At 35.0% G+C, this 24,746-nt stretch overlaps 2 protein-coding genes across 5 annotated transcripts; one reads left to right on the forward strand and one right to left on the reverse strand.

Moving 5' to 3' along the window:
• The first annotated feature begins 2,678 nt into the window (after positions 1-2,678).
• LOC110872381 (pleiotropic drug resistance protein 2) lies at positions 2,679-17,831 on the forward strand. Of its 2 annotated transcripts, none has more exons than XM_022121162.2 (19): positions 2,679-2,794; positions 3,068-3,296; positions 3,389-3,509; positions 3,596-3,684; positions 11,256-11,634; positions 11,704-11,794; positions 12,492-13,553; positions 14,586-14,689; positions 14,764-14,929; positions 14,997-15,074; positions 15,150-15,247; positions 15,332-15,664; positions 15,755-16,045; positions 16,122-16,205; positions 16,310-16,443; positions 16,553-16,780; positions 16,843-17,014; positions 17,089-17,343; positions 17,458-17,831. In XM_022121162.2, the coding sequence occupies exons 2-19, from the start codon at positions 3,151-3,153 to the stop codon at positions 17,725-17,727; spliced, it is 4,101 nt and encodes a 1,366-aa protein (XP_021976854.1). In that variant the 5' UTR covers positions 2,679-2,794; positions 3,068-3,150; the 3' UTR covers positions 17,728-17,831. The 2 variants fall into 2 exon arrangements, with proteins under 2 accessions (XP_021976854.1, XP_035832411.1); XM_035976518.1 differs by lacking the exon at positions 2,679-2,794 and adding an exon at positions 2,841-2,907.
• Positions 17,832-18,797: 966 nt separating this feature from the next.
• Positions 18,798-24,391, reverse strand: LOC110872382. Of its 3 annotated transcripts, none has more exons than XM_035976519.1 (4): positions 23,843-24,391; positions 21,766-23,737; positions 19,995-20,305; positions 18,798-19,329 (listed from the first exon to the last, which is right to left on the reverse strand). In XM_035976519.1, exons 1-4 carry the CDS (start codon positions 24,012-24,014, stop codon positions 18,980-18,982), a joined length of 2,805 nt encoding a protein of 934 aa, XP_035832412.1. In that variant the 5' UTR covers positions 24,015-24,391; the 3' UTR covers positions 18,798-18,979. The 3 variants fall into 3 exon arrangements, with proteins under 3 accessions (XP_035832412.1, XP_021976857.1, XP_021976856.1); XM_022121165.2 differs by having other exon boundaries at positions 21,766-23,670; positions 23,776-24,391; XM_022121164.2 differs by having other exon boundaries at positions 21,766-24,391.
• Positions 24,392-24,746: the final 355 nt, after the last annotated feature.

Raw genomic sequence — 24,746 nt, forward strand, 5'->3', positions numbered from 1 at the left:
ACACTATGTTCTCAATTAATATATATAGATAATAGATAATTAATATATACTAGGTTATTTGCTTTGTTTTGCCGCAACGCACGACGGGAAAAAACCATTTAACGATAACAAATAAATACTTAATTTTTTAAGTAAATAAAAAAGCAAATAATAATGTAAAACAAAGCAAATAATAATGTAAAACAAACGTTATTTGAAAATATTGCATGTTGTTTAGAAAGTCAAACCATTAGAATCGATTCAGTTTATCATCGTATCATTTAACGATAACAAATAAATACTTAATTTTGAATATAAATTCGTTTTTAATCAAACTTATACTGATCAAGGATAAAAATTAAGTACAACTACGTACTTTAGTTTTTAGAAAAAAATTAACAAACATAAGTTATTAAAGAAATAACAAATTAATTGATAAAGTAAAGTTGATTTAAAAAGAAAAAATAATTATTAAAAACAAAAATAAATGATAAAGAAAATATGGTTTTAGAAAATGAAAATACGTTAAAAGCTAAAAGTAAATAGAAAAAAATGAAAATATGTTAAAAATAAATATTAAAAATAATATATTGATATAATAAAATATTAAAAAGGTATATATTAATTTAAATTTAAAATTACTATTCATGGTCATTGGTAAACTATATATATATATATATATATATATAACATAATATAATAATAATAATAATAATAATAATAATAATAATAATAATAATAATAATAATAATAATAATAATAATAATATATGATAACTAGTATTAAGCCCTTATGTTGCAGTGGTTATCATAAAACTGTGTTAAGTAGTAGCAATACTATACCATTGTCAGCGACCACTAACACCGGAAAAGCTCGTAAAATCAAAATAAATAAATACGGGAAAAAATAACGCCGAGCGAAAAGCAAACGTAAAATCTTTGAATCACGCACGCTCGTTGCTGAGAAATTAAACCGAAACGTAAAACATAGAAAAAATAACTAAGTCCATCCAGGACCCGCGTGTTGGATGAACTTGTCAAACGCAGAAAAATTGATGTGACGCGACAGGCCAGGCAAACGGGAAAAAAATATACAAAAAAATGTTGAACACCACACGCACGTTGCGGTGTGTTAACTCACAAAATATAGAACGAAACGAAAACCTTGGGAAAGATGAAAAGTATGGTAGACCAAAATTGAAAATAAAAAAGAGTTGGGATTAAATTGCAAAAGATGAAAAACTTTGGGTTAAAAGTAAAAAAACAAAGGGTCTAAATTGCAAAATTAAAGTTATTTATTAATTTTAGATAAAGATAAGGATAAAAATAAGTGATATCTATATATTGGTTATTAATTAATAATTAAAACCTATATAAATTAGCAAACTTTTTGTGCATTAGGATTTGTAAGTTGTGTTTTGGGTGTTTTTCAAAAAAAAACTTGATTTTTTGTTTTAACCCAAAGGTTTGTACATTTTTCAATTTTAACCCTACATAATTTGTTTTTTTAACTTTAACCCAAAACTTTTCATTATTTGCAATTTAACTTCACAACCTTTATCACTTATACTTTTCATCTTTCGCAAATTTTCGTTTTACGTATAGTTCTAAAATTTTCGAGTTAATACAACGCAACGTACATGTGTGGTTCAACGTTTTTACTTCTATTTTTCCATGTTTGACAGGTTCGTCGCAATACGCATATTATAGGTCGAGTCAGTGTTGGTTGTCGATGACGGTTGTGTCACATTAGTACTATTTGACACCGTTTTACGCCCCGCCGCAACGCGGGGTGTGCTTTGGGGATTTTTCAAAGAAAAAATTGTTATGCATATGGTTGTCGTAACGTTGGCTTTGGGGTTTTCCAAAAAAAAAATGATTTTTTTTACTTTTTACCCAAAAGTATTTCATAAATTACTTTTAACCCAAAACTATTTGTTTTTTACTTTTAACCCAAAACTTTTTATCTTTTACAAACTATCCTCGTAACTTTTTTTACTTTCAACTTTGGTCCTTTATAGTTTTCATTTTCCGCAAATTTTGCGCTCTATGCTTGGTTCTAAATTTTGTGACTTAACACATCACAACGTGCGTCTTTGGCTTAACGTTTTTACGTTTCGTTCTAAATTTTGCGAATTAACACGACGCAACGTGCGTGTGTGGGTGAACGTTTTTACATCATCTATTTTTACCCCGTTTGACAGGTTTAACACAACGTGTGGGTCGTATATCGACTTAGTTATAAATAAAGCATCCCTGCCGCATTGCGGCGGGTCGTAATCCTAGTTAATATTAATATTAAAAGAAATTTATTAAAAATATAAATAAAATTTATGAGGTTGAAGGAGAGAATGACATGTGTCATTATTAGAAGTAATAAGTTTGATTAAATTAGATATGTATCATCATTTGTTCCCTAAGTATATCTTCTTGTCTGAAGACAACCAACGTACAAGTTATGTGACAAGTTTTTCTTAAACTCTGTGAGACATTTTATTTTATTAAACACAAACACCAACAACACAACTAGCCAGGAGTTGGAACATTCCGAGCTCCCGAATAAAAAAGTTACAAAGCCAGTAAATTAAAATTAAACACAACAATACAAGTTGTGTGACAATAGTTGAAACCTTTTCTGGTTGAATCAAGATGCATGTTATGTATAAATGCTAATAATAAAGGCAACCATATACAGACCCCACCAATTTATTGAGTCACCACAGGATAAGAAGTACTTGAGATCTTCTTACATCTCAGCATATGCCATCCACCATAAATTTATTTCTTCTACTCAGTCACTTCCATTTTGTTGTTCTGTAAGTTCCTTTTCTTTTATAATTTCTTGTCCTTTTTCTTTTATATTTGTTATGCTCTTGGCTGGCTTTAATTCTGAGATGAATATAAATGGTGTTTCGATAACGAAAAATCCGTAAGCTATTGCTAATTATTGATCAACTATTTATAGGAGTAGAACTATATGATAATTAAAAAGTGAACTTTATCTAATCATATATTTTAGTTATGGTAATGATTATACAATAAACTCTAACTAATAATATTTTCTCTGATTATCATGCTCACTCAAGTAGTGACGGACTCAGGATTTCTTTTCATGGGGACAAGCAAGTGAACTCAAACTAACTTTCCTACCTATGAAAGTTCAAAGAATAAAATGTTGAATCAAGTTCATGAAAATCCAGGAACCGGAAGCACACATATTGATCATCCAGATAAGAAGCAGATTATCGAGAACATGCTTAAGCTTATCGAAGAAGATCACGAAAGCTTTCTTATGCGTATTCGAGAAAGGATTGACAGGTGAATTATCCAATCCATTTTCAAAGGATAATATTCTTTTTACCTTTCTTCAACAATTTGAGTATAAAGTTACCATGATGTAATTTAACCAGAGTTGGGATCAAAATTCCAAAGATTGAAGTGTGTTACAAGAATCTATCAGTTGAAGGAGATGTGTTCATAGGGTCTAGAGCACTACCAACTTTGTTAAATGCCACCCTTAATGTCATAGAGGTATGTCAAATGTGTTTCAAGATTATCATAATTATCAAGTAATTTTATTATTTGTATTGATTTTGTTGCATTTGTGTTGTTAATAGTCGTTTCTTCAAGTCATTAGGGTTGTTCCATCAAACAAAAAGGTGCACAAAATATTACAAGATGTGAGTGGAATAGTGAAACCATCAAGGTATGTTTGAAGCTCTGCAAATAGATTTAAGGGTGTTCGGATTTGCTTTTTTGAAAATAATAATTACAAGCAGTTTTAATTTCTAGGCAAACAACTTTCTAACTATCTGCTTAATATTTATATTAAAACATGTCATACTCTATTATCTAATTACTACAAATTTAAACATAAACACATTCAGAGAATATTTTTTTTTTACTGTTTTGATTACTATAACATTAAACATTAACATTTCTTGTTGAACTAGGCCTGTGAATGACCTTCTGGTGCATTAGCAGTATCATGGTCTTCAGTTAAGGTCATAAGTTTGAGTCTCGCCTTAAGAAAAATACTCTGGGTTGAGTCAGGAGTTTTATTATAGTGGGTATTCAAACGATGAGTTTCCTTATGGGTATAGACAGCCTTTTGTCATTAGGTTTACCCAAATAATCATGCTTTGTTAATCGTTCAATAAAACACTAGGTGGTCAAGAAAACCACCAAACACTTCAAGGTAATTAAGTGAATTTTGGTGGGTGTAGCATACTCACCAACTTTGCTAACACCCAACTCCAAATTAATTAAACTGATGTTCCTTTTTCTTTTTAGTATTTCATTTAACAATAATTTGAGTTTTTCTTTATTAACTTTTGCTTATTAAAAAAAATCTAAATACATAGTTTTATTTAATTTTTGAGTAAATTGTTGTTTTGTTCCCTATAGTTTATACCAAATTGCTATAACACCCAATGTTGTAAAACAAGGTTTCCAATACCGAGTAATCGCTACAAGGTAGGTTGTCGAGATGACTTTCTTCATCTCCGATTAATTACTTGAAATCGATAAAACACGGTCAACTTTGCCAAAATCGGATCTAGGAGGTCAACTCGGGTCGAGTTTGATTAAAAAAAATAAAACGTAATTCTTATGTCTATCATATTAAAGAATAAATATCATTTTTGAAGGAATGAATATCAATTTTTGAAACACTTTACTATTTGAACACGTATTTTTTTATTTATAGAGTAAACTGCCATTTTGGTCCCTGAGGTTTGGTTACTTTTGCCACTTTAGTCCAAAAGTCAAACCTTTTGCATCTGGGTCCTGTGGTTTCAGTTTTATTGCCATTTTGGTCCAAAAATGAAATCAGGTCATACTTGTCTTATAAAATCCTGCAATTTTGTCATTTTTCTCAGGGGCAAATCAGGTCATATTTGTCTTATAAAATATGGTATTTATTTATAAAAAAGAAATGATCATTTTGCCCCTACAGAAAATGACAAAATAACAGGATTTTATAAGACAAATATGACCTGATTTCATTTTTGGACCAAAATGGCAATAAAACTGAAACCACAGGGACCCAGATGTAAAAAGTTTGAGTTTTGGACTAAAGTGGCAAAATTGACCAAACCACAGGGACCAAAATGGCAGTTTACTCTTATTTATATTGATATTCACGTATTTTTGTTATAAATATTAGTAATTATAGGATATTTGACATATCTATAATTTCCCGAAAACTAATTTCTTTATAATTAAGCATGTCCGAGTACTCCCCGAGTACTCTCCGCCTAAGCCGAGTACTCTCAACTTCCCGGTCAACCGACTAGTGAGCGCCTAGCAACTTTTGCAACCATGCTAACACCCATCCACATCCCTTTTAAATGATGATCACATGACAACCATATGATGGTAAAATGGTCTTTTCACACCAAAACAACAATTTACTTTATTTTTATATCACATATATCTAGTCAATTCCTTACGTAAAATATTTACAACTTCTAATTCGAATTTTGATCATTTAACTAAATAATCAAATTATATTTTTCTTTCTCTATACATAATGTCTTCCTCCATCTTTTTTACCATGCTTGCCCAAAGATAAATGTTAAAAAGTGAGTAATTTTTCTCACAAGCAATAAGTGGAAGAAAGAAAAAAATAAATCATGATTCTAGTGACAAACTATTGATGGACGAAAAGGTGTCGTGTGTAGGAATAAAATATATTTAGTGATAGGTGTAAGAGAAATACGTATCAAAACAACTCTTTGTTAATTTAAATTAATAATTAGGTGAAAACACTGGCTGCTTATCAATATCACATTTAAGACAAAGCAAAAGTAGAAAAAAGAAAGACCACACGCTTGTTACAATAATGATAAAACAATCATCTCAACTTCCAAACTTCAACGGTTATCATTTACACGAGTATCTAACCATGTTGTGTCAAGTATTGGTGCGTAATTGACCGTCCATGGCTTTATAGCCTAGTGGTATCTTGGGGGTGGGATAAGACTTTGGTACCAGTAGGTCCTGAGTTCGATTCCCATAAAGGGGGTTTTCCCATATTTATTGGGTTTCCTCCTGAATTGGTGTATAGGCATTATGCCTAGTGGAGATGGATATGATCGGGTGGTTCTACTGGTGGCACGATGATACTCCAATGTATAGGCATTATGCCTAGTGGAGATGGATATGATCGGGTGGTTCTACTGGTGGCACGATGATACTCCAATGGTCCGTCAGTGATCCAAATTTGCCGTTGAAAAAAAAAATTGACCGATTTAAGATTTATTTATTTATTTATTTCATGCATGATTTTAATATCAAAAAATAAATGGACTTTGCAGAAAAAAGTCTTCTTCCTTTTACCCTTTGACTTTTCCTAGTCCTAAACATGAACAATGTACTTCATTCCGTTTTTCTAGTCAAGTTTCTTACGAATATTGATTAAATTTAGAGGTTTGAACTTTGAGATTTAATTGATATGGACGATTAACTAATTGTGTCAAAGATCTAGTCCTAACACAATTGTGATCTATAATACAATAGTTTTAGTTTTACAACACAATTGTGTTTTAGTGTAAAATGCCAAAATTGTCCTTTAAGTTTTGGTTATTTTTATCACTTCAATTCAAAAATAAATTTTTTGTAATTGGAACACTGAGGTTTCTTTTTTGTTGTTATTTTCATCCAAATCACTAACTCAGTTAAAATGAATGTGATCTATAATAATACAATAGTTTTAGTTTTACAACACAATTGTGTTTTAGTGTAAAATGTCAAAATTGTCCTTTAAGTTTTGGTCACTTTTATCACTTCAATTCAAAAATAAACTTTTTGTAGTTGGAACTCTGAGATTTCTTTTTTGTTGTCATTTCCATCCAATTCACCAACTCAGTTAAAATGTATTATTAACTCATGGACGATTTTGGCAATTCCCAAACTTCAGGGATGATTTCAGCAATTTAGCAATTTATTCTTTTGTTTTTTAATTTTATTTTTTATATAAAAAACAAAAAATAATAATAATAATAATAATACATACACACACAATCGTATGTGCACACTTATTTTTATAAATTATTTTTTATCTTTAAAATAAAAAAATAATAAATTAACCGTAAAATTATATACACACATTTATAATTTTATACAAATACACACATTGGCGAAGCTTTATTGGGCAGGGGTAGCCCGACCCTCATCGATTTTTCGCTCGTCGTGATAATTTTACCGAAAATTTCTGAATTTTTTTAGTGTAAAATATTGAATTTTTAAGAGTCCGACCCCTACTTAGTTTTCATTCAAGCTCCACCACCATATACACACCCTTTTTCTTCCATCCTTTACTCTTCTTCACCTCCACCTCCACCTCCACCTCCATCACTCCTTTTGCCGCCACAACCACCCCGTCTATCTCGGCACTCGTACCTTATCTCCCCCCGTCGTACCAAACATCAGTACCACTTGTCTCTCCTGTCGTACCAAATATCATTAATTTATTATTCTTTTATTAAAGGTGAAAAAGAAAATTAAAAAAATAAGTGTGTAAATATATAAATGTGTGTGTGTATATATATTATTTATAATTAGTTTTATTTTAAAAATAAAATTTATAAAATTAAAAAACAAAAGAATAAATGGGAAAGTGCTAAAATCGTCCCTGGGGTTTGAGAATTACCAAATTGTCTATGGGAGTTAACGATACATTTTAACTGAGTTGGTGATTTAGATGGAAATTGCACAAAAATGGAACCTCAAGGGTCCAGTTACAAAAGGTTTCATTTTTAGACTGAAGTGACAAAAGTGACCAAACCTCAAGAACAATTTTGGCATTTTACTCTATCGTTTATTTTGTTAGAAATATTAAACTTAGTTATGTTTATTAGTTTAATTATTATTTGAACTTATAAGTAGTATTACGTATGATAAGTATTTGACTAATGGATGATATGGTTTTGTAATAATCGGTTGATAAGCGGGGCAAACGATTTCAAATAACTGTCTTTGACAGTTACCCGCCAAAAAATCGAACCGCCAAATTCATATGTATTTATTCATGTTACCGGCAACAATGTCGGATATCAAGACAGTTTCTATCAACCGAAATTGTCCACTTTATTCTCTTGATTGTCCTCTGTATATTCTGCATCAATTCTTGATCTGGATATTCATATCACTATGTCTGCAAACTATGTAAAACCTTCCGCTGCATTTGCATATTCGTATGCATATGATAAGAATGATTCGGATGTCCAACATAGTGGTATCAGAGCCACTACAGGATTCGATGAAGAAGTTAAACCCACTGCAACCTCTATGCCTTGTCAACACTGTGTTGATGAGAAAAATGAGAAAAAACGCCGAATCCCGCGTGAAAGATTATGTTACTACTGTCATTTGCCTGGACACCAGATTTATACGTGTAAGACCAAGGAGAACGACGAAGAGATGCAACTGATTAGACAAGCAATTAATGCCGGAATCAGAACGCAGAATGATGATGTGCACTGCCGAGAGGAGATGATTGTCACCGATACTGATGGTGGACAATGGAATGAAATCTGGTATGTTAATCCAACATTCAATCATCATTTTGTGGGTAATATCGATGTTTTCAAAAGGGTAAAACATATAATGGGTGTCGAAACAAGATCCGGAATGAATAATTTTTTATTCATTCGTGGAGTAGGAAGTGTGGAGATGAAAACAGGGAACGAAACACTGCGAATTCCCAGTGTATTTTATTCATCGGATATCGACCGAAACGTTCTAAGTCTTGAACAATTAACACTTCAAGGTTTCACGGTCCGACGATCCGGTGATTCATGTAAAATCTTCCCTATGTTTTCATCTCCGGTGGTAAATACTATAAACGATATGACTGGGTTGACGAAGGAGGAGGAACTGGGATTAAAGGAGAAAAGGAGGCTGCAAGACATGTGCGGCATAGACGATGAATTCAAAAACGATTATTTGAATTCTTATTTCGAAACACTGAATGTTTTGGATAAAGATGAAGTTGATTGGAATTTAATGATATTAAAAGCATTAGAATTTCATGAATTTGGTGATTGCAAAGCCTTGATCAATATGCTTGATGACCGAGAATACGTATTCAAGTATAAACTTGATCTGCAAAAGAAATTTGAAGAGATGATCCGTTGGTTCCTGAACGAATATTTAGGAATCAATTCTAGACCAGTCCCACCCTACTCTTTGGATAAAAGAAAGATAGATCTGTTAAGTCTATACATGTTGGTGACAAAGGATGGCGGATACTGAGAAGTCACTACAGAAAACATATGGCCAATCATAGCCAAAGATCTGGGATTTGAATATAAAGATGGTGACTACATGAGGATTGTATACGCTATGTACCTAGATGTTCTGGAATACTATTATAAATATAAAACGGTACATGAGAAAGTGCATGTGAAAGATGTGGTGAATGAAGGGGCTGAATCTTCTCAACGATGTCACAGGAAGACAAAGAGTTCAGATATGGGCCGGGATGTTACTGCAGGTGAGGATCATAAGGGTGCTGAGTCAACACATGCTGCATTCTTTGCTGGGATAGATGATGACGACCGGAAAAGGTTCAACTTCAATCATGCAAAATGGGCCGTCGAGGAAGCTAACCGAAGCGTCATGAATCAGGCACTAAAACATAACCAAGTTTAAGGGGGTTATGTTAGAAATATTAAACTTAGTTATGTTTATTAGTTTAATTATTATTTGAACTTATAAGTAGTATTACGTATGATAAGTATTTGACTAATGGATGATATGGTTTTGTAATAATCGGTTGATAAGCGGGGCAAACGATTTCAAATAATTGTCTTTGACAGTTACCCGCCAAAAAATCGAACCGCCAAACTCATATGTATTTATTCATGTTACCAGCAACAATGTCGGATATCAAGACACTTTCTATCAACCGAAATTGTCCACTTTATTCTCTTAAATGTCCTCTGTATATTCTGCATCAATTCTTGATCTGGATATTCGTATCACTATGTCTGCAAACTATGTAAAACCTTCCGCTGCATTTGCATATTCGTATGCATATGATAAGAATGATTCGGATGTCCAACATATTTATGTTTATCCATTAGTTAGTTATTTCTAGGTTTTAGAAGTCCTATAAGCATTGGGTTTGTGTTTTGTTTAGAGTAGTTTTTATTGATTATTCATATAAAGAACTTTGTTCTTGAGTTCGTATTATCGTTTTTATTAACTAGTCATTCTTTAGTCATTTGACTGTTTCTGTAACTGTATTAGTTTTAGTTTTATAACATGCTTTGAAAATTTAAAAAAATATATAAATATTATAAATATAAATTATCCATGCTATAAATGTTATACATATAAATTATCTATGCTATAACTTTTAGAGTTAAATGATCAAAATTTGAAAGAAAAAAAAAAGTTGTTTACATTAAAGAGGTTAACTCGTTATGTAATATAAAAATAGAATAAAGTGTTGTTTTGGTCTCTATGGACGTGAAAAGACCATTTTACCCATGACATGTTTGTCATATGACCAATATTTAAAGAGGATGTGGATGGGTGTTAGTCATGAGGACTAAAAATGCAATGAAATGAAACCTATATGTGTTTTTACAAGAATTTTTTGATTTGTAAATTGAAGCAATTCGGTATAAATGACAGGGACGAAAAACCGTAATTTACTCTATTTTTTATATTCCAATATAAATTTTATTAAAAGTTGAGTTGTATTCACAATAAAATATTTTTTAATCTCGTAAAAATGAAAAAAAAAATATTTTGAATACAGCTCGATATTAATAATATTTATATTGGATGTCAACAAGAAAAAAACTAAGAAAAATTTTGTATTTAGAGTTAAAAAACTATGGAACATAATTATTAAAGAAAAAAAATTGTATGTTAAATGGAAAACTGAAAAAAAAAAGTAAATTAATCAACTTGGAGTTTGCTTCCCCTATCACCAAACTTGGTGAGTTCACAATGGTGAACTCATGTAGTTTCATAATTTTATGATCATTTTAGTGTAACTGAATTGACTTGTTGATCAATGTGCATTATAATATACATCAAATAAGTTAGTAGAGTGTCGAAATACACGTTTGTTTGAGTTTACTATGATTTTACTTGTTTGGTTCTTAGGGGCGAAGCTCCTAAGCAATGGGGTTTTGGATTTGTTTCTAAAAAATTCCCAACAATATTCAGTTTCAAAGAATACTACTTAATAAACATCTCCTTAAGCATTATATTCTTGTGAAAACTGAGTTAATTAAAAGGGTTTTGGATTTTCAGGATGACACTACTTCTTGGACATCCAGGATCTGGGAAAACAACATTCCTAAGAACACTTGCTGGAGTACTACAAAAAGATCTAAGACAAACAGGAGAAGTTACTTATTGTGGTCATAAATTATCAGAATTCATTCCTCAAAGAACTTGCGCCTATATTAGCGAATACGATGTCCACCATGGTGAGATGACTGTTCAGGAGACGTTTGATTTTGCTGCACGTTGCCTTGGTGTAGGAACTAGATTTGATCTCTTGGTAGATGTGTTGAGACGTGAGCAAGAAGCAGGGATCACACCGGATCCTGATATCGACGCTTTCATGAAAGCCACATATTCAATGGCTGGACAGGAACCTAGTTTGGTTTCTGACTATGTTCTCAAGGTTTAGCTAGCTCGTTTTTATTTTGTTCGTTGTCGAGTTTGAGTTACTAAAAACAATAAGTTGATGCAGATTCTTGGCTTAGATACGTGTGCCGATATCTTGGTCGGCGATCAGATGCGAAGAGGAATCTCTGGTGGAGAAAAGAAACGTGTGACTACTGGTATGCAAATATTACTTGCATATGTACTTGCTTATGCTTCTAAACGGGTAGGGATAGTGTACATTAATTCAGAAGTGTGAGAAGTGTATTATAACACTATATATAACACTATATAACACCATATAAACACCGTATAACACTATGTAACACTATATAACAATATATAACATTATACATCTATCATAAACATGCTATCAGACAAAATATAGTGTTATATTTATTATATAGTGTTACATAGTGTTATATGGTGTTATATGGTGATACATAGTGTTATACGGTGTTTATATGGTGTTATATAGTGTTATATATAATGTTATAATACACTTCTCACAATTCTGGATTAATGTACAGGATCCTCTACCCTAAACACTATACCAAATATGCTAATTATACATGTATCTTTATGCATAGCTTAATATTGAACTTTGTTAAAGTTGTTTACATATATACAAGTGGAAATACATAAGAAGTTTCGTGCTATTGTGTAAATCAAAGATGTTATAAACAAATTGTTCCGTATTAAACTTTATATCTTCACACCCTTCCAAGTACCAAAGTTATTTTCTACAATTATAAGTGCATCACACTAAATTTCTTATGCAATTTATTTCAATGCATGTATATGTGAACACTTTTGATACTCATTTATAAGTGTGTTTGTTGATGGAAAAATTACTTTGTTATTTAATGATTGTAGGAGAAATGTTAGTAGGGCCTGCAAAAGTGTTCTTCATGGATGAAATTTCAACTGGTTTGGACAGTTCGACTACTTATCAAATCGTTAACCACTTAAAACATATGGTTCATACCATGGATGCAACCATGGTCATCTCTCTTCTACAACCTGCACCTGAAACATTCGAGTTATTTGATGATATTATACTCCTTTCAGAGGGTCGAATTGTGTATCAAGGGCCTTGCGAAAATGTACTTGAGTTCTTCGAAAATGTAGGATTCAAATGCCCAAAAAGAAAAGGGGTTGCAGATTTTTTACAAGAAGTTACTTCAAAAAAAGATCAAGAACAGTACTGGTTGAAGAAAGATGAACCTTACCGATTCATCTCTACACACGAGTTTACGCAGCTGTTCACTCACTCCCAACTCGGCCATAATCTTTATAACAGTCTTGCGAGTCCTTACGACATGACCAATGCTCACCCTGCCGCTTTGGCAAAAGAGAAATACGGTATATCCAGTTTGGATCTTTTAAAGACGAATTTAGCAAGGGAATCGTTGCTAATGAAGCGAAACGCTTTTTTGTACATATTTAAGACGTGCCAGATTACATTGTTGTCAATCATCGCATTCACTTTGTTCTATAGAACAACTATGAAAAGTGGTCAGCTAAAAGATGGTGGAAAATTCTTGGGTGCATTGTTCTTTAGTCTTCTTAATGTGATGTTTAATGGTACGGCAGAGCTCGCGCTCACCGTTATGAGGCTTCCTGTGTTCTATAAACAAAGGGATGCTTTGTTTTACCCGGTGTGGGTCTTTGTGATCCCTATTTGGCTTCTAAAGATTCCTATATCCGTCATTGAGTCTACCCTATGGACTGTTATAACATATTACACCATTGGGTTCGCGCCTTCGGTTGACAGGTTTTTTAAACAACTTTTGACATATATCTGTGTGCACCAAATGGCTTTGTGTCTCTTCCGGTTGCTTGCTTCGATTGGGAGAAGACAGGTGGTCGCAAATGCGCTTGCTACCTTTACGCTGCTAGTAATCTTCATACTAGGCGGATTCATTGTATCAAAAGGTTAGTATTCGGTTAATTTCCTTGTCATTATTACTTGCAATATAGCGATTTGCACGCACTTTCTTACAAGAATTAGAAAATTTTGTGAAGTTTTCTCACGTTGTTTACATCTATATAACACGTGTGAAATATAAAACGTCACACTTATATTGTACAAAAATGTATACTTATAAACATGTAAGGAAGTAAATTTATTTGTGTAGAAATCAATTTTGTAACACCCTTGCTATTATTTTAAGGTTGTCGTATAATTTACGAAAATAACATGCAATTATGATTACATATATGTTGAAAAATACGGGTAAATTAAAACTTTTACAATTTAAAATAATACAACATAATGTGATTGAGTTCATCGTTTAAAATAACGACGAAACAACTTGCGGAAGCTTCATTTTCATGTGTTCGGCTGATTGGTGTGAAACTGAAAGTAAATGAAGTTAATACTTTACATGCTTAAAGACTATTTTTCTATACAACTGGTTCCGGTACAAACCATATTTATCCTACAAACCGTAAGAACATATCCTAGCACTTAAAAAAAGTTAAATTAGCACATACCAAAACAATACATACATAAAAGTAGCACTTTTGAATTATATTAGCACATGAAAATTAATTAAGATAATTGATTTTAGCACATATTTAAATGATATCAGCACGCACTTTTCTGAATCAGCACATTGAAAACAAAAGAAAGATCCAAATAAAGAATTAATTGCTTGTTAGCATATTTATAGGGAATTCAATATAATTGATATTATTTAGGAGGGTAGGGATCATGTACATTAATCCAGAAGTGTGAGAAGTGTATTATAACATTATATATAACACTATATAACACCATATAAACACCGTATAACAATATGTAACACCATATAACACCATATAACACTATGTAACAGTATATGACACTATATAACAATATATAACACTATACATCTATCATAGACATGCTATCAGACAAACTATAGTTGTGAAGATTTCATATTTATTTAGTTAAATGTAAGTGTTTGTGGACATTGCTTACAGATGACATTGATTCATGGATGATATGGGGTTATTACATGTCTCCCATGATGTATGGGCAGAATGCCATCGCGATCAATGAGTTTTTAGACGATAGATGGAACACTGTAAGCTCAACAGTAACTAGTTATTTGAACTTCTGTTTAACTTGTACCAATTTCCGCACGTTTGTATGTTGCAGCCGAATCCTGATCCAAGAATCAACGAATCAACGGTAGGAAGAGTTATACTTAGTTCTAGAGGCATGTTCAAGAGTGACTATATGTTTTGGATTTGCATTGGTGCACTCGTTGCGTATTCGCTGATCTTTACCGTCTTGTTCATTTTAGCATTGACGTATTTGAATCGTAAGTTGATTTTTATGGTTTTCGACTGTGCCAATTGGATAAGTTCTAATATATGCTTAAAAAACAGCTCTTGGAGATTCGAGAACTGTCGTCCCAAATCAAGATGAACAAACTAAACACAAAAGAAGAACAGCCAAAGATCAAGGTTTTAAATATATTCTCGTTTTCTTTAAAGGATGAAAATTGAAATTTGTTCGTAAGTAAATCTTATCGATTTCAGATAGAGAAATGGCAGCTAAAAAGAGAGGAATGGTGCTTCCATTTCAGCCATTATCACTTGCATTTTCTCATGTCAATTACTATGTTGATATGCCTGCGGTACGTCCGGTTCTTATAAACATTATAGCGAGTAGAGTATGCACCCGAAACAAAAACAAAAAGCTTGATTGATTTGTTTGTTAGGAGATGAAAGCTCAAGGAATAAAGATGGATCGTTTGCAACTGCTAAACGATGTTAGTGGTGCGTTTAGGCCGGGTATTTTGACAGCATTGGTTGGTGTTAGTGGTGCCGGAAAAACAACTTTGATGGATGTTTTAGCCGGAAGAAAGACTGGTGGGTGTATTGAAGGAAACATTAGCATTTCCGGGTACCCTAAAAATCAAGAAACGTTTGCGCGTGTGAGTGGATATTGTGAACAAAACGACATCCATTCTCCACATGTCACAGTTTACGAATCGCTTGTGTATTCTGCGTGGCTTCGTCTCGCTCCAGACGTAACCGATGAATCAAGACACGTAAGGTTTTCGAGTTTTGCAATGTGAATACTTTTTTATACGGATTAAGAAAACGTGTAACCAGTGTGGGTGTCGTTTTGTGTGGTTTAGATGTTTGTGGAGGAAGTTATGAATTTGGTCGAGTTGAATCCGATAAGGGATTCGCTAGTCGGGATGCCAGGAGTAGACGGTCTCTCAACTGAACAAAGAAAGAGACTGACGATAGCGGTTGAGTTAGTGGCTAACCCTTCCATTATCTTTATGGACGAGCCGACGTCAGGACTTGATGCAAGGGCTGCAGCCATTGTCATGCGTACTGTCAGGAACACCGTTGATACAGGTAGAACGGTTGTCTGCACTATTCACCAGCCAAGCATCGACATTTTCGAAGCGTTTGATGAGGTTGATTAACTTAAGGTATTTCATTAGAGAATCTTGTCACTTTATGTTCTTTTTAATAAAAACGAACCTCTTGCAGCTATTATTGATGAAACGAGGCGGTCAGATCATTTATGCCGGACCTCTTGGACACCATTCTCACCTATTAATCCAATACTTCCAAGTGAGTGTGACATGTGATGCAGGAAATTAGTTTAGTACAGACGATAATTACGGTGTCGAAAAGACCTTTATTGTCGTTAGTTTTAACGTGAACTTCGTTTTCAGTCGATTCCAGGGGTTATAAAGATAAAAGACGGTCAGAATCCCGCAACTTGGATGCTTGAAGTCAGTTCTTCTTCGGTTGAAGCTAAACTTGGTGTCGATTTTGCAACGATCTTTGCCAATTCTGAACTATACACGTATGTAACTGATCCGTACTTTACTTGTAACACCTTGTGGGCAAAGTTTTATCCGACCCAGTTGGTGGTACACTAACTGGGTCGGATAAAACTTGAATTTATCACACAGGAGGAACCAGAATCTCATCAAAGAGTTGAGCACGCCTGCACCAGGGTCCAAGAACTTGCATTTCGCGACAAAGTACTCACAATCGTTTTTCACACAATGCAATGCATGTTTATGGAAGCAACGACTTTCTTACTGGAGACATCCACAGTACAACGCTGTTCGGTTCTTGATGACGACAGTCATTGGACTTGTTTTTGGAATAATTTTCTGGGATAAAGGCCAAAAAACGTAAGAAATTTGCACCATCATGTCCACTTTCATATGTTATTCTTATGAGCATTTCCCGACAGGAGCCGACAACAAGATCTGATGAATATGCTTGGCGCTATGTACGCCGCTGTTTTGTTTCTTGGAGGAACGAATACTTCTTCCGCACAGACCATAGTGTCTATAGAAAGGACGGTTTTCTATCGAGAAAAAGCCGCAGGGATGTATTCTCCACTTCCTTATGCATTTGCTCAGGTGTGTGTGTATATATATACATTCATATTTACCAACCAAAATTTACAGTGATGTTAATCATTTTTTGCTTGCAGGTGGCGATCGAGGTGATTTACATTTGCATTCAAACATTTATATATGGTCTTCTACTTTATTACATGATCGGATTCGCTTGGTCGCCTACAAAGTTCATGTGGTTCTATTTCTTCGTATGTATGTGCTTCATCTACTTCACGTTATACGGAATGATGCTTATAGCGCTCACTCCAAACTACCATATCGCTGCGATCACTATGACATTCTTCCTTAGTTTCTGGAACTTGTTCTCCGGATTTCTGATTCCTAGACCGGTACGACACTCATATTCATAGCCCTAAACAAGTTCTGTTAATCATATACCAAATAAATATTCATATTTCTGTAACAAATTCTCATAAGTGTAATAAGACTGAATGATATTGCAGCAAATTCCGATATGGTGGCGGTGGTATTACTGGGGTAACCCCGTGGCGTGGACCTTATACGGGCTTATTACATCGCAGTTAGGCCAAAACGAAAACCTGGTTGAAGTTCCTGGAGCCGGTTCAATTCCGTTGAAGAACTTCATAAAGAAATTTTGGGGATATGAATACGATTTTCTCCCATATGTTGCGGTGGCTCATGTTGCGTGGGTGGCTTTCTTTTTCATCGTCTTCACATTCGGCATCAAATTTCTTAACTTTCAAAGAAGATAGTCATTTGAGAAAAGATCTCAAATCGCTAATAGCTTGTAGACAGTCTGTGTAGCCTCGTAGCGAGTCCGCTTATATTTACATCTATGTTATCTCTTGTTTGTTAATCCTGCTCTCTTTTGTATCTCCCCTGCACTGTTTAAGAAACGAACAAAGCGTTCCAAAACCGGGACCAACCAAAACCAGATGATGCATAAGCTGTCCGGATCCTCGGTCACCACTTTTTCAAACTCCCTGGTTTCGTTTCAGAGAGTGTGGTTCGGTTCGTAGCTACTGTACTTCTAAGATCAAAATCTTATAATCAATTTCCTATGCGGACATTTAACCAACAATATTCATTCTAATATTTTGACCTAGTTAACTTATTGTCATGGAAATAATCAATTTGTGTTTGGCCACCTAGCATCCTAAATTAAAATACTGAAACTAACTTGTAGGATTCCATTTAAAATTAAAATCATCTTTGACCCAATAAAAACAAACAATTTGCTATAATAACAATAATAAACGGCTTTGCTGCTGACGTAACCACCGTCTTGTCTTTGTCGATTGCCATCGTCTCGCCTTTGCCACCGCCACAACACTATCAGCAACATTGTTTCCGTGCCACACTCGTTGCGCTAAGCATTACCGATGCTATCATTGTGCACGTTATAAATATAACGAGTGAACTCGTTAAGATACTTTTTTCTCTAAAACAACTCATTTCAACCCAAACTAACTTGAGTCCAAACTATTTTGACCCAAGCCAAAATAACAACTTTTTTGTTAAATTGCTCATTTTGACCTGACACTCGACCAGACTCATCTGCATTGTGATGCTTATTTAATAATGCATAGGATCCGAACCATAACCGTAGCAATTTAATATTGCCTATGTTACAGTTAAAGACAGGTGCCACACCCGACGTACGAGTGTTATGTTTGCCTATGGCATCAAATCTTTTATCTATCAAAAAAAGCTAACCATTAAAGAAAGATGCCAGTGAAAATTTTGTTGGTACTAGGGCATCTTTCTTTGATTTATTATAAAAAAAATGTAGTTATGATAATAGTATTGCTATAACAACTAATAACTGAGGTTGAACTTCAACAAAAGATCTATAGGTCTCAAACCGAACAAAACATTAACAGTATGCATAGCGCATTAGCATTACATTAGAGTATGATTTGCAGGAAGTAATAATCATATAAAAAAGACATCTTTTCAAAAACAAAAAAAAAAAAAAAATTCTAACTCGTGATCTAATTATTCTTACTCACCAGGTTTCACAGGAGCATCAGCTATGTCTTGAATTTCCTTCTTGCTCTTAATCGAACACTTCCGTTTGGTATCAATGTCAACTTTATCCAGATCTTCCGCAATACCCATGTACCCGAACAGCACCCGTTCCGCCTCTTTCTCTGCGCTTTCCTCGTGGTTGCTCTTCCCCTTGCTGGAACTCGTTTGCTCCAAATATTTCCTTCCATGTTTCTTCTTTAAAAAGTATTCATGAATCTTTTCAGCTTCTTGTAATCCAGAAAATGTCCCAAGAAACTTCACCAACATTATGCTGCAGTTTGCAGGCTTCCCGAGTTTAACTTTTCCACCACTTAAACCCACACCTGATATCAACAGTAACAAGTTTAATAGTATTGTGTGAAAAACGGGGCGTATGGATGTTCGTTTTCGAAGATGATATCAAATAGCACTAATCAGTTAATCAAGTTATATAACACAAACCAGACACCCCCCTAAACGAGAGATGCGCTTTTTTTCCCAAATGCCTGTACCATACCCATATTGTACCCGTACCGATTTAGGTATTCGGTACATGTATCATAACCAGTTTTGTTGATTTTGGTATTCAGTACTTTCGGTATCGGTATGGGTACGGATAAAAAAGGGTACCGGTACCGAATTTTATATAGAACATTAAAAGTTTTTTATGTTATGTTTTATTTCGTATTATGTATTTATGGTACACGTATCGATTTTACGTATTTGGTACCCGTATTGTGTTGGTACTCATACCGATTTTACCTATTTGGTACTCGTATTGTATTGGTACTCGTACCAATTTTACCCATTTAGCACCCGTACGAGTGATCAAAAAATAAATTAAAAACAAAGTGGTACCAAAGCGGGTACCATACCGAAATACCCGTACCCGTATCATACCAATATGTTCGGTATGGTATTTGGTATCCAGTTTTGTTCAAATTCGGTACCGGTATTTTCGGTATCCCTACCCTAAACTTGTTACAAATGTTGAAGAAAAATAATATACCTCGGAGATATTGTCCAAGTGCTTCTACAGTTATGGGTCCCTCACCGTTTGAATTGTTGCTAGTAATAGAGATGTTATGAACGATGACAACTGGAGGCCAGATTATAAGATCTTGTTTTTGAGCGGATGCTTCAGTGGTGGAAAGGGTCTCGGGAAACCATCGAGGAGTATCGGAAGGAAGAACACTGTTCCAACCAAACATAACACATAATGCCTTGAGGAGTCCTAAATGTTGAGCCCGCAACCCACCCTTGCGTGACATAAAAGCATGCATTGCTAACCGTTGCGCGTCTAAAAACTCTTTTGAGAGGCTGAAATAATTTAGAATCATTAGAAAGACAGATACGTATATAATCAAATACGCGAGACATTGACATTCATATAAGCTTAGGGTCCTGGAAGCCGAGGTGAAGATGTAGGCTCACATACACGAGACGTTGGCGTTCACACAATACTTTTAAACTAATTTCGATTTTTGAAAGACACTTTCTACTTTGTTACTTCTTAAACACCCAAAAATAAAAGAACTTATAGATTAGTTCTAGATTTTTTATATCTATATGCAGCCAAACAAGTTCTATGTACAACAAAACAAGCCATACATACAACTAAATAACCTCAAAGAAACAAAAAAACAAAATATCCAATTTAAAGACCATCATATATAAAAAATCAAAACTGTTAATTTCGATATTCTTAACTCCTGCAAGCTAGGGTTTAAAAAGTGATCAGCGCTCCTTATTGTTTAGGTCCCGAAAGCCGAGGCGTAAACTTCAAGTACATAAGGGGGCAGTATTCATATAATACTTATAGATTAATTCTAGATAATAGTATACAACATTGTTAATACTTAATACTTGAACACCGAAAATTTAAATAATAAAGTAATACATATGATTTAATGTGTATAATCAAACAAACTATATGTACAGCGCTAAAGTAGCTTAAAAACACACAAACAAAAAAAGCTTTATGTACAACCTAAGAAGCTCAGTATTATGCAACCTAATAAACTACATGTAAAACCTAAAGGAGCTCAAGAAATAAACAAAAAAACCAGGAAAAAGAATAAAGAAAAAAAAGTGAGAAACCAGATTGTCAAAAAAAGTGTAAGAAATGGGCTATCAGTGTAAGAGGTTAACTGGGCCTAAACCTTAGGCCATCTTCATCGACCCTATCACTTTCAACATCCCTCTTTCTCTCTCTTGCCCCTCTCAACCCTAACGCCGTTACTAGACAGAAGCTCTGGCAACCTGTAAAGCAAAGCGACACCTCAGCCAAAAGTGGCGCATCATGCAAAAGCGACCACTTAATCCGCTTCATGAAATCACGACGCGTCTTAGTTCTTATCCACTAAAGCGATTTTTAGACCAAAAGCAGGCATATCCATCAAGTGAAAGATATATACAACAATTTAGGTATATGTGTCCCCTTGACCCCTTGTATCACACACATCTCTTGTAAGTATCCAATAGAAGCACAATTCTTGGTGAGCATCCAATGTCCAAGTATATACTTTAGTGCCTATAACATCATCAATAGTTGTTGTCCAAGAGTTTACTTGACTTCATTAAGTCAATAACCAGTAATAAGTGGCCTATAGATGCACCCACTTCGTTTTAAAAAGGAAAACGATAAAAACAATAACATTAACAAGTTATCCTAAGCCGAAAACGAAAGGGGTAAGTGGGTAACTGAACCCTCAAGATCAAATAGTTACAAATGATCATGGTGCAGAAATTATCAAGAAATTGTAAAAAGAAAGACAGACCTTCTGCCACAAACGATGCAGTATAAGCTACCTCCCCGCCCTTGCTCCATGTATCTTCTTCTCACAACTGAATTTTCATTCAACTTTTTTGTAAAAGACAAGAAGTAATCATTTACCAGCTGCTTGAACTCCTTAGTATCTTCATGCGGTTCGTGCTGCTCAGTTGCACTTGAATACATGTCAGCATCCTTGTCGTTCTTCCATCTGGGAAGAACATTTCTTCTATTTGGATAGTATGAGTTATACCCGACCCGACCACTGGATCTTGGATAACCTTTTGCATGCTTATCATCATATGTATGTAATCTCATATGATGACCATGATCATGATCATGATCATGATCATAATAATAAACGAATTCATCAGGATCGTAAATGAAATCATCATCATCATACACCTTCTGTGTCCTTTCAGAAAAACGTGAGCGCCCGGCATCCGGATCTATCCACTCTTCATCTCTAAAGTCTCGATTGTGCCGTCTATAAACAGCGTCCAATCTACTCATCATGTTTCTAGAATGAATCCTATCTTCTTCGTCTTCCATTGCGCCTTTCCTCTTCAGATATCTACTAGATGAGTCGTATGACGGAAGATCATGTTCCTCCATCTTGCGTTCTCTTTCGTATAAAAGCCCTCGAAAGCTTTTCATTCTTTCCTTATGAGATCCTGGACTTAAACCTCTATTATAATCATAATCGTAATCCAATCTACGTTCTGTTTCACGAACTTGTGCCATACCCATGTATGGCATTTCATCTTCCCTCGTAACTTTCCTACCGAGGCGGGAATGAATAGAAACAGTATCGAGATACTGTGCACTCTCTCGTTTTTCAGCTGGTGATCTGCTCAACCCAATGTTATGCGCGCTTGTTAAAGGAATACGGTCCAGTGACCGTCTACTACTCATATTCCTGTGAGCCATATCAGAAGTTTCTGGTCTATGTGTAACACGATCCAACATATTCGGTTTTAATACATCTCTACCATTGTAAACCACTCTCTCATGTATATCCATCTTTTCATAGATTTCATCAGATCGGTATAAATATTCATCTTTTTCACGTGTTCTTGGATGAAGATGGAAAGTGTCAAGATGCCCGGTTCTTGGAGGACTAAATCTTTCCTCACGGTATGGGGCCATGTCATCATTAACGCCAATAGTGTTTCGGTGAAAGTCCAAATGCTGCCTTTGTTCATATCTGGAGTGAGGTAAAGGCTCTGGCATATGCCTCGAGTTCAATGGAGAGTTGTCTCTAGGTAAAGGCATGCCACCTGGCCCACCTCGATAATCTAACTGGTCAATCCTTGACTTTCTTGGAGATGTTCTTGCGTAATCCTTGAAATGTGATGCACCAATCGGTTCTTTAGACCTAATTGCTGTCATATTGGAATAAGAGGTGTCCCTTGAATGAGTTGGATGAGCCATAATTTTGTCCTCATCCGCATAATGCTTCACGGATGCGAACTTATCGAATGAATACGCGTCTCGAACATCAGGGTAATGAACTCTTTCTTTCCCAATCTGACCTAAACCAATGTTCAACGGCGCTGACGATAGATCCCCAGATGGTTCAGGTTTGGAGATGGGTCCCACATCTCCAGTGGACTTGTATAGACCACCCATAACAGCTGATTTCTGACTTGGTAATTCACGAACACCACTATCAAACCTCCTAGCTTCAAACTTATCATCTCTTACATCTCGTACACCCGTTCTAGTCGACCCATGTCCATAACCAAACTCATTCCTTGCAGGAGAATACTCAACATCCTCACGACCCCTATCCATACGCTCGAAAAACTCATACCTAGACCGCCGTTCCGGACTCGGCAAATCCCTATCACTAACCCAATCATCCTTATAAAACGGCCGTCCTCGTTTCGCCTCCATATAAGGCGGTGACCTCGATCTAATAACTCTACCACTATCATCATAAGCTCTCCTCCTTTCTAACGAGATGCTCCTACGACCAGCCAACGCTCGGTCCGAGTGCGCGGGAGCCGGTGACCTCGATCTAATAACTCTACCACTATCATCATAAGCTCTCCTCCTTTCTAACGAGATGCTCCTACGACCAGCCAACGCTCGGTCCGAGTACGCCGGAGCCGCCTCCATTCTGCGAGGGCTCCAACTCCTCATCGACCGAGGCGACATCGCAATATAGCCATCTGGACCGATATCCATGTCTCTACCGCGCCTATCAAAAGACGATTGTGAAGCGAAATCTTCGTGTCTTCTAGATTGCATATTTCAGTCTCAAAAACCCCCAAATTTTGTTACAAAACCCTTGGAACCCTAACTTCCGCTAATCAACTAACAAGTCTAGTGATAACTCGAAGATCAATGATTGCAAACGAGTTTATAAAATGAAAAACCCTAAGTATTGAATCGAGAAGTATAGAAATTGAAAAGAAGTATAACATCAAAACGCACTGATTTGGATCGATTGAATTCAAACCTTATGGAGTTGATTGTGAGCAGTCATGATTGAGTGATGTTGAAATCGTGTATGAAATCGTGTAGATATCTCATCCATTTGCGAACAAGTATAGCAGCAGATCGTGTGCGATCGTGTGCGGGGTGTGGGGGATAACCAACTGGAAGAAGCTTATATGTGTTGAGTTGCTGGGCTTGAGATAATGTCAAAATGGGCCCAATTAACTATAAAAACTCGTGTTCTAGAGGTGCACATAACCCGGGTTCAGGTATATATCCCCGGGTATTGGTAATACCCAGGTTGGGTTAGGGTCCGAATATTGGGCAGGAAAACCATACCTAATGTACCGTGTTCGGGAATTAAGTACACAGGTATTAAATACCCTATTTGCAGGTATAAAAGAACCTAGTTTCCGGGTCAAGTATTAGAAAACCATGTATGGGTATGCAAGAAACCCGGTGCGAGTATGCAAAACACCCGATGTCGCTGCTTTTTTTATTTCATGTTTTTGTATTTTTATGTTTCCAACTTCATTTTTGGGT

Source organism: Helianthus annuus, chromosome 8 (genome assembly GCF_002127325.2).
Source record: "Helianthus annuus cultivar XRQ/B chromosome 8, HanXRQr2.0-SUNRISE, whole genome shotgun sequence".
In the NCBI taxonomy this organism is placed as follows: Eukaryota; Viridiplantae; Streptophyta; class Magnoliopsida; order Asterales; family Asteraceae; genus Helianthus; species Helianthus annuus.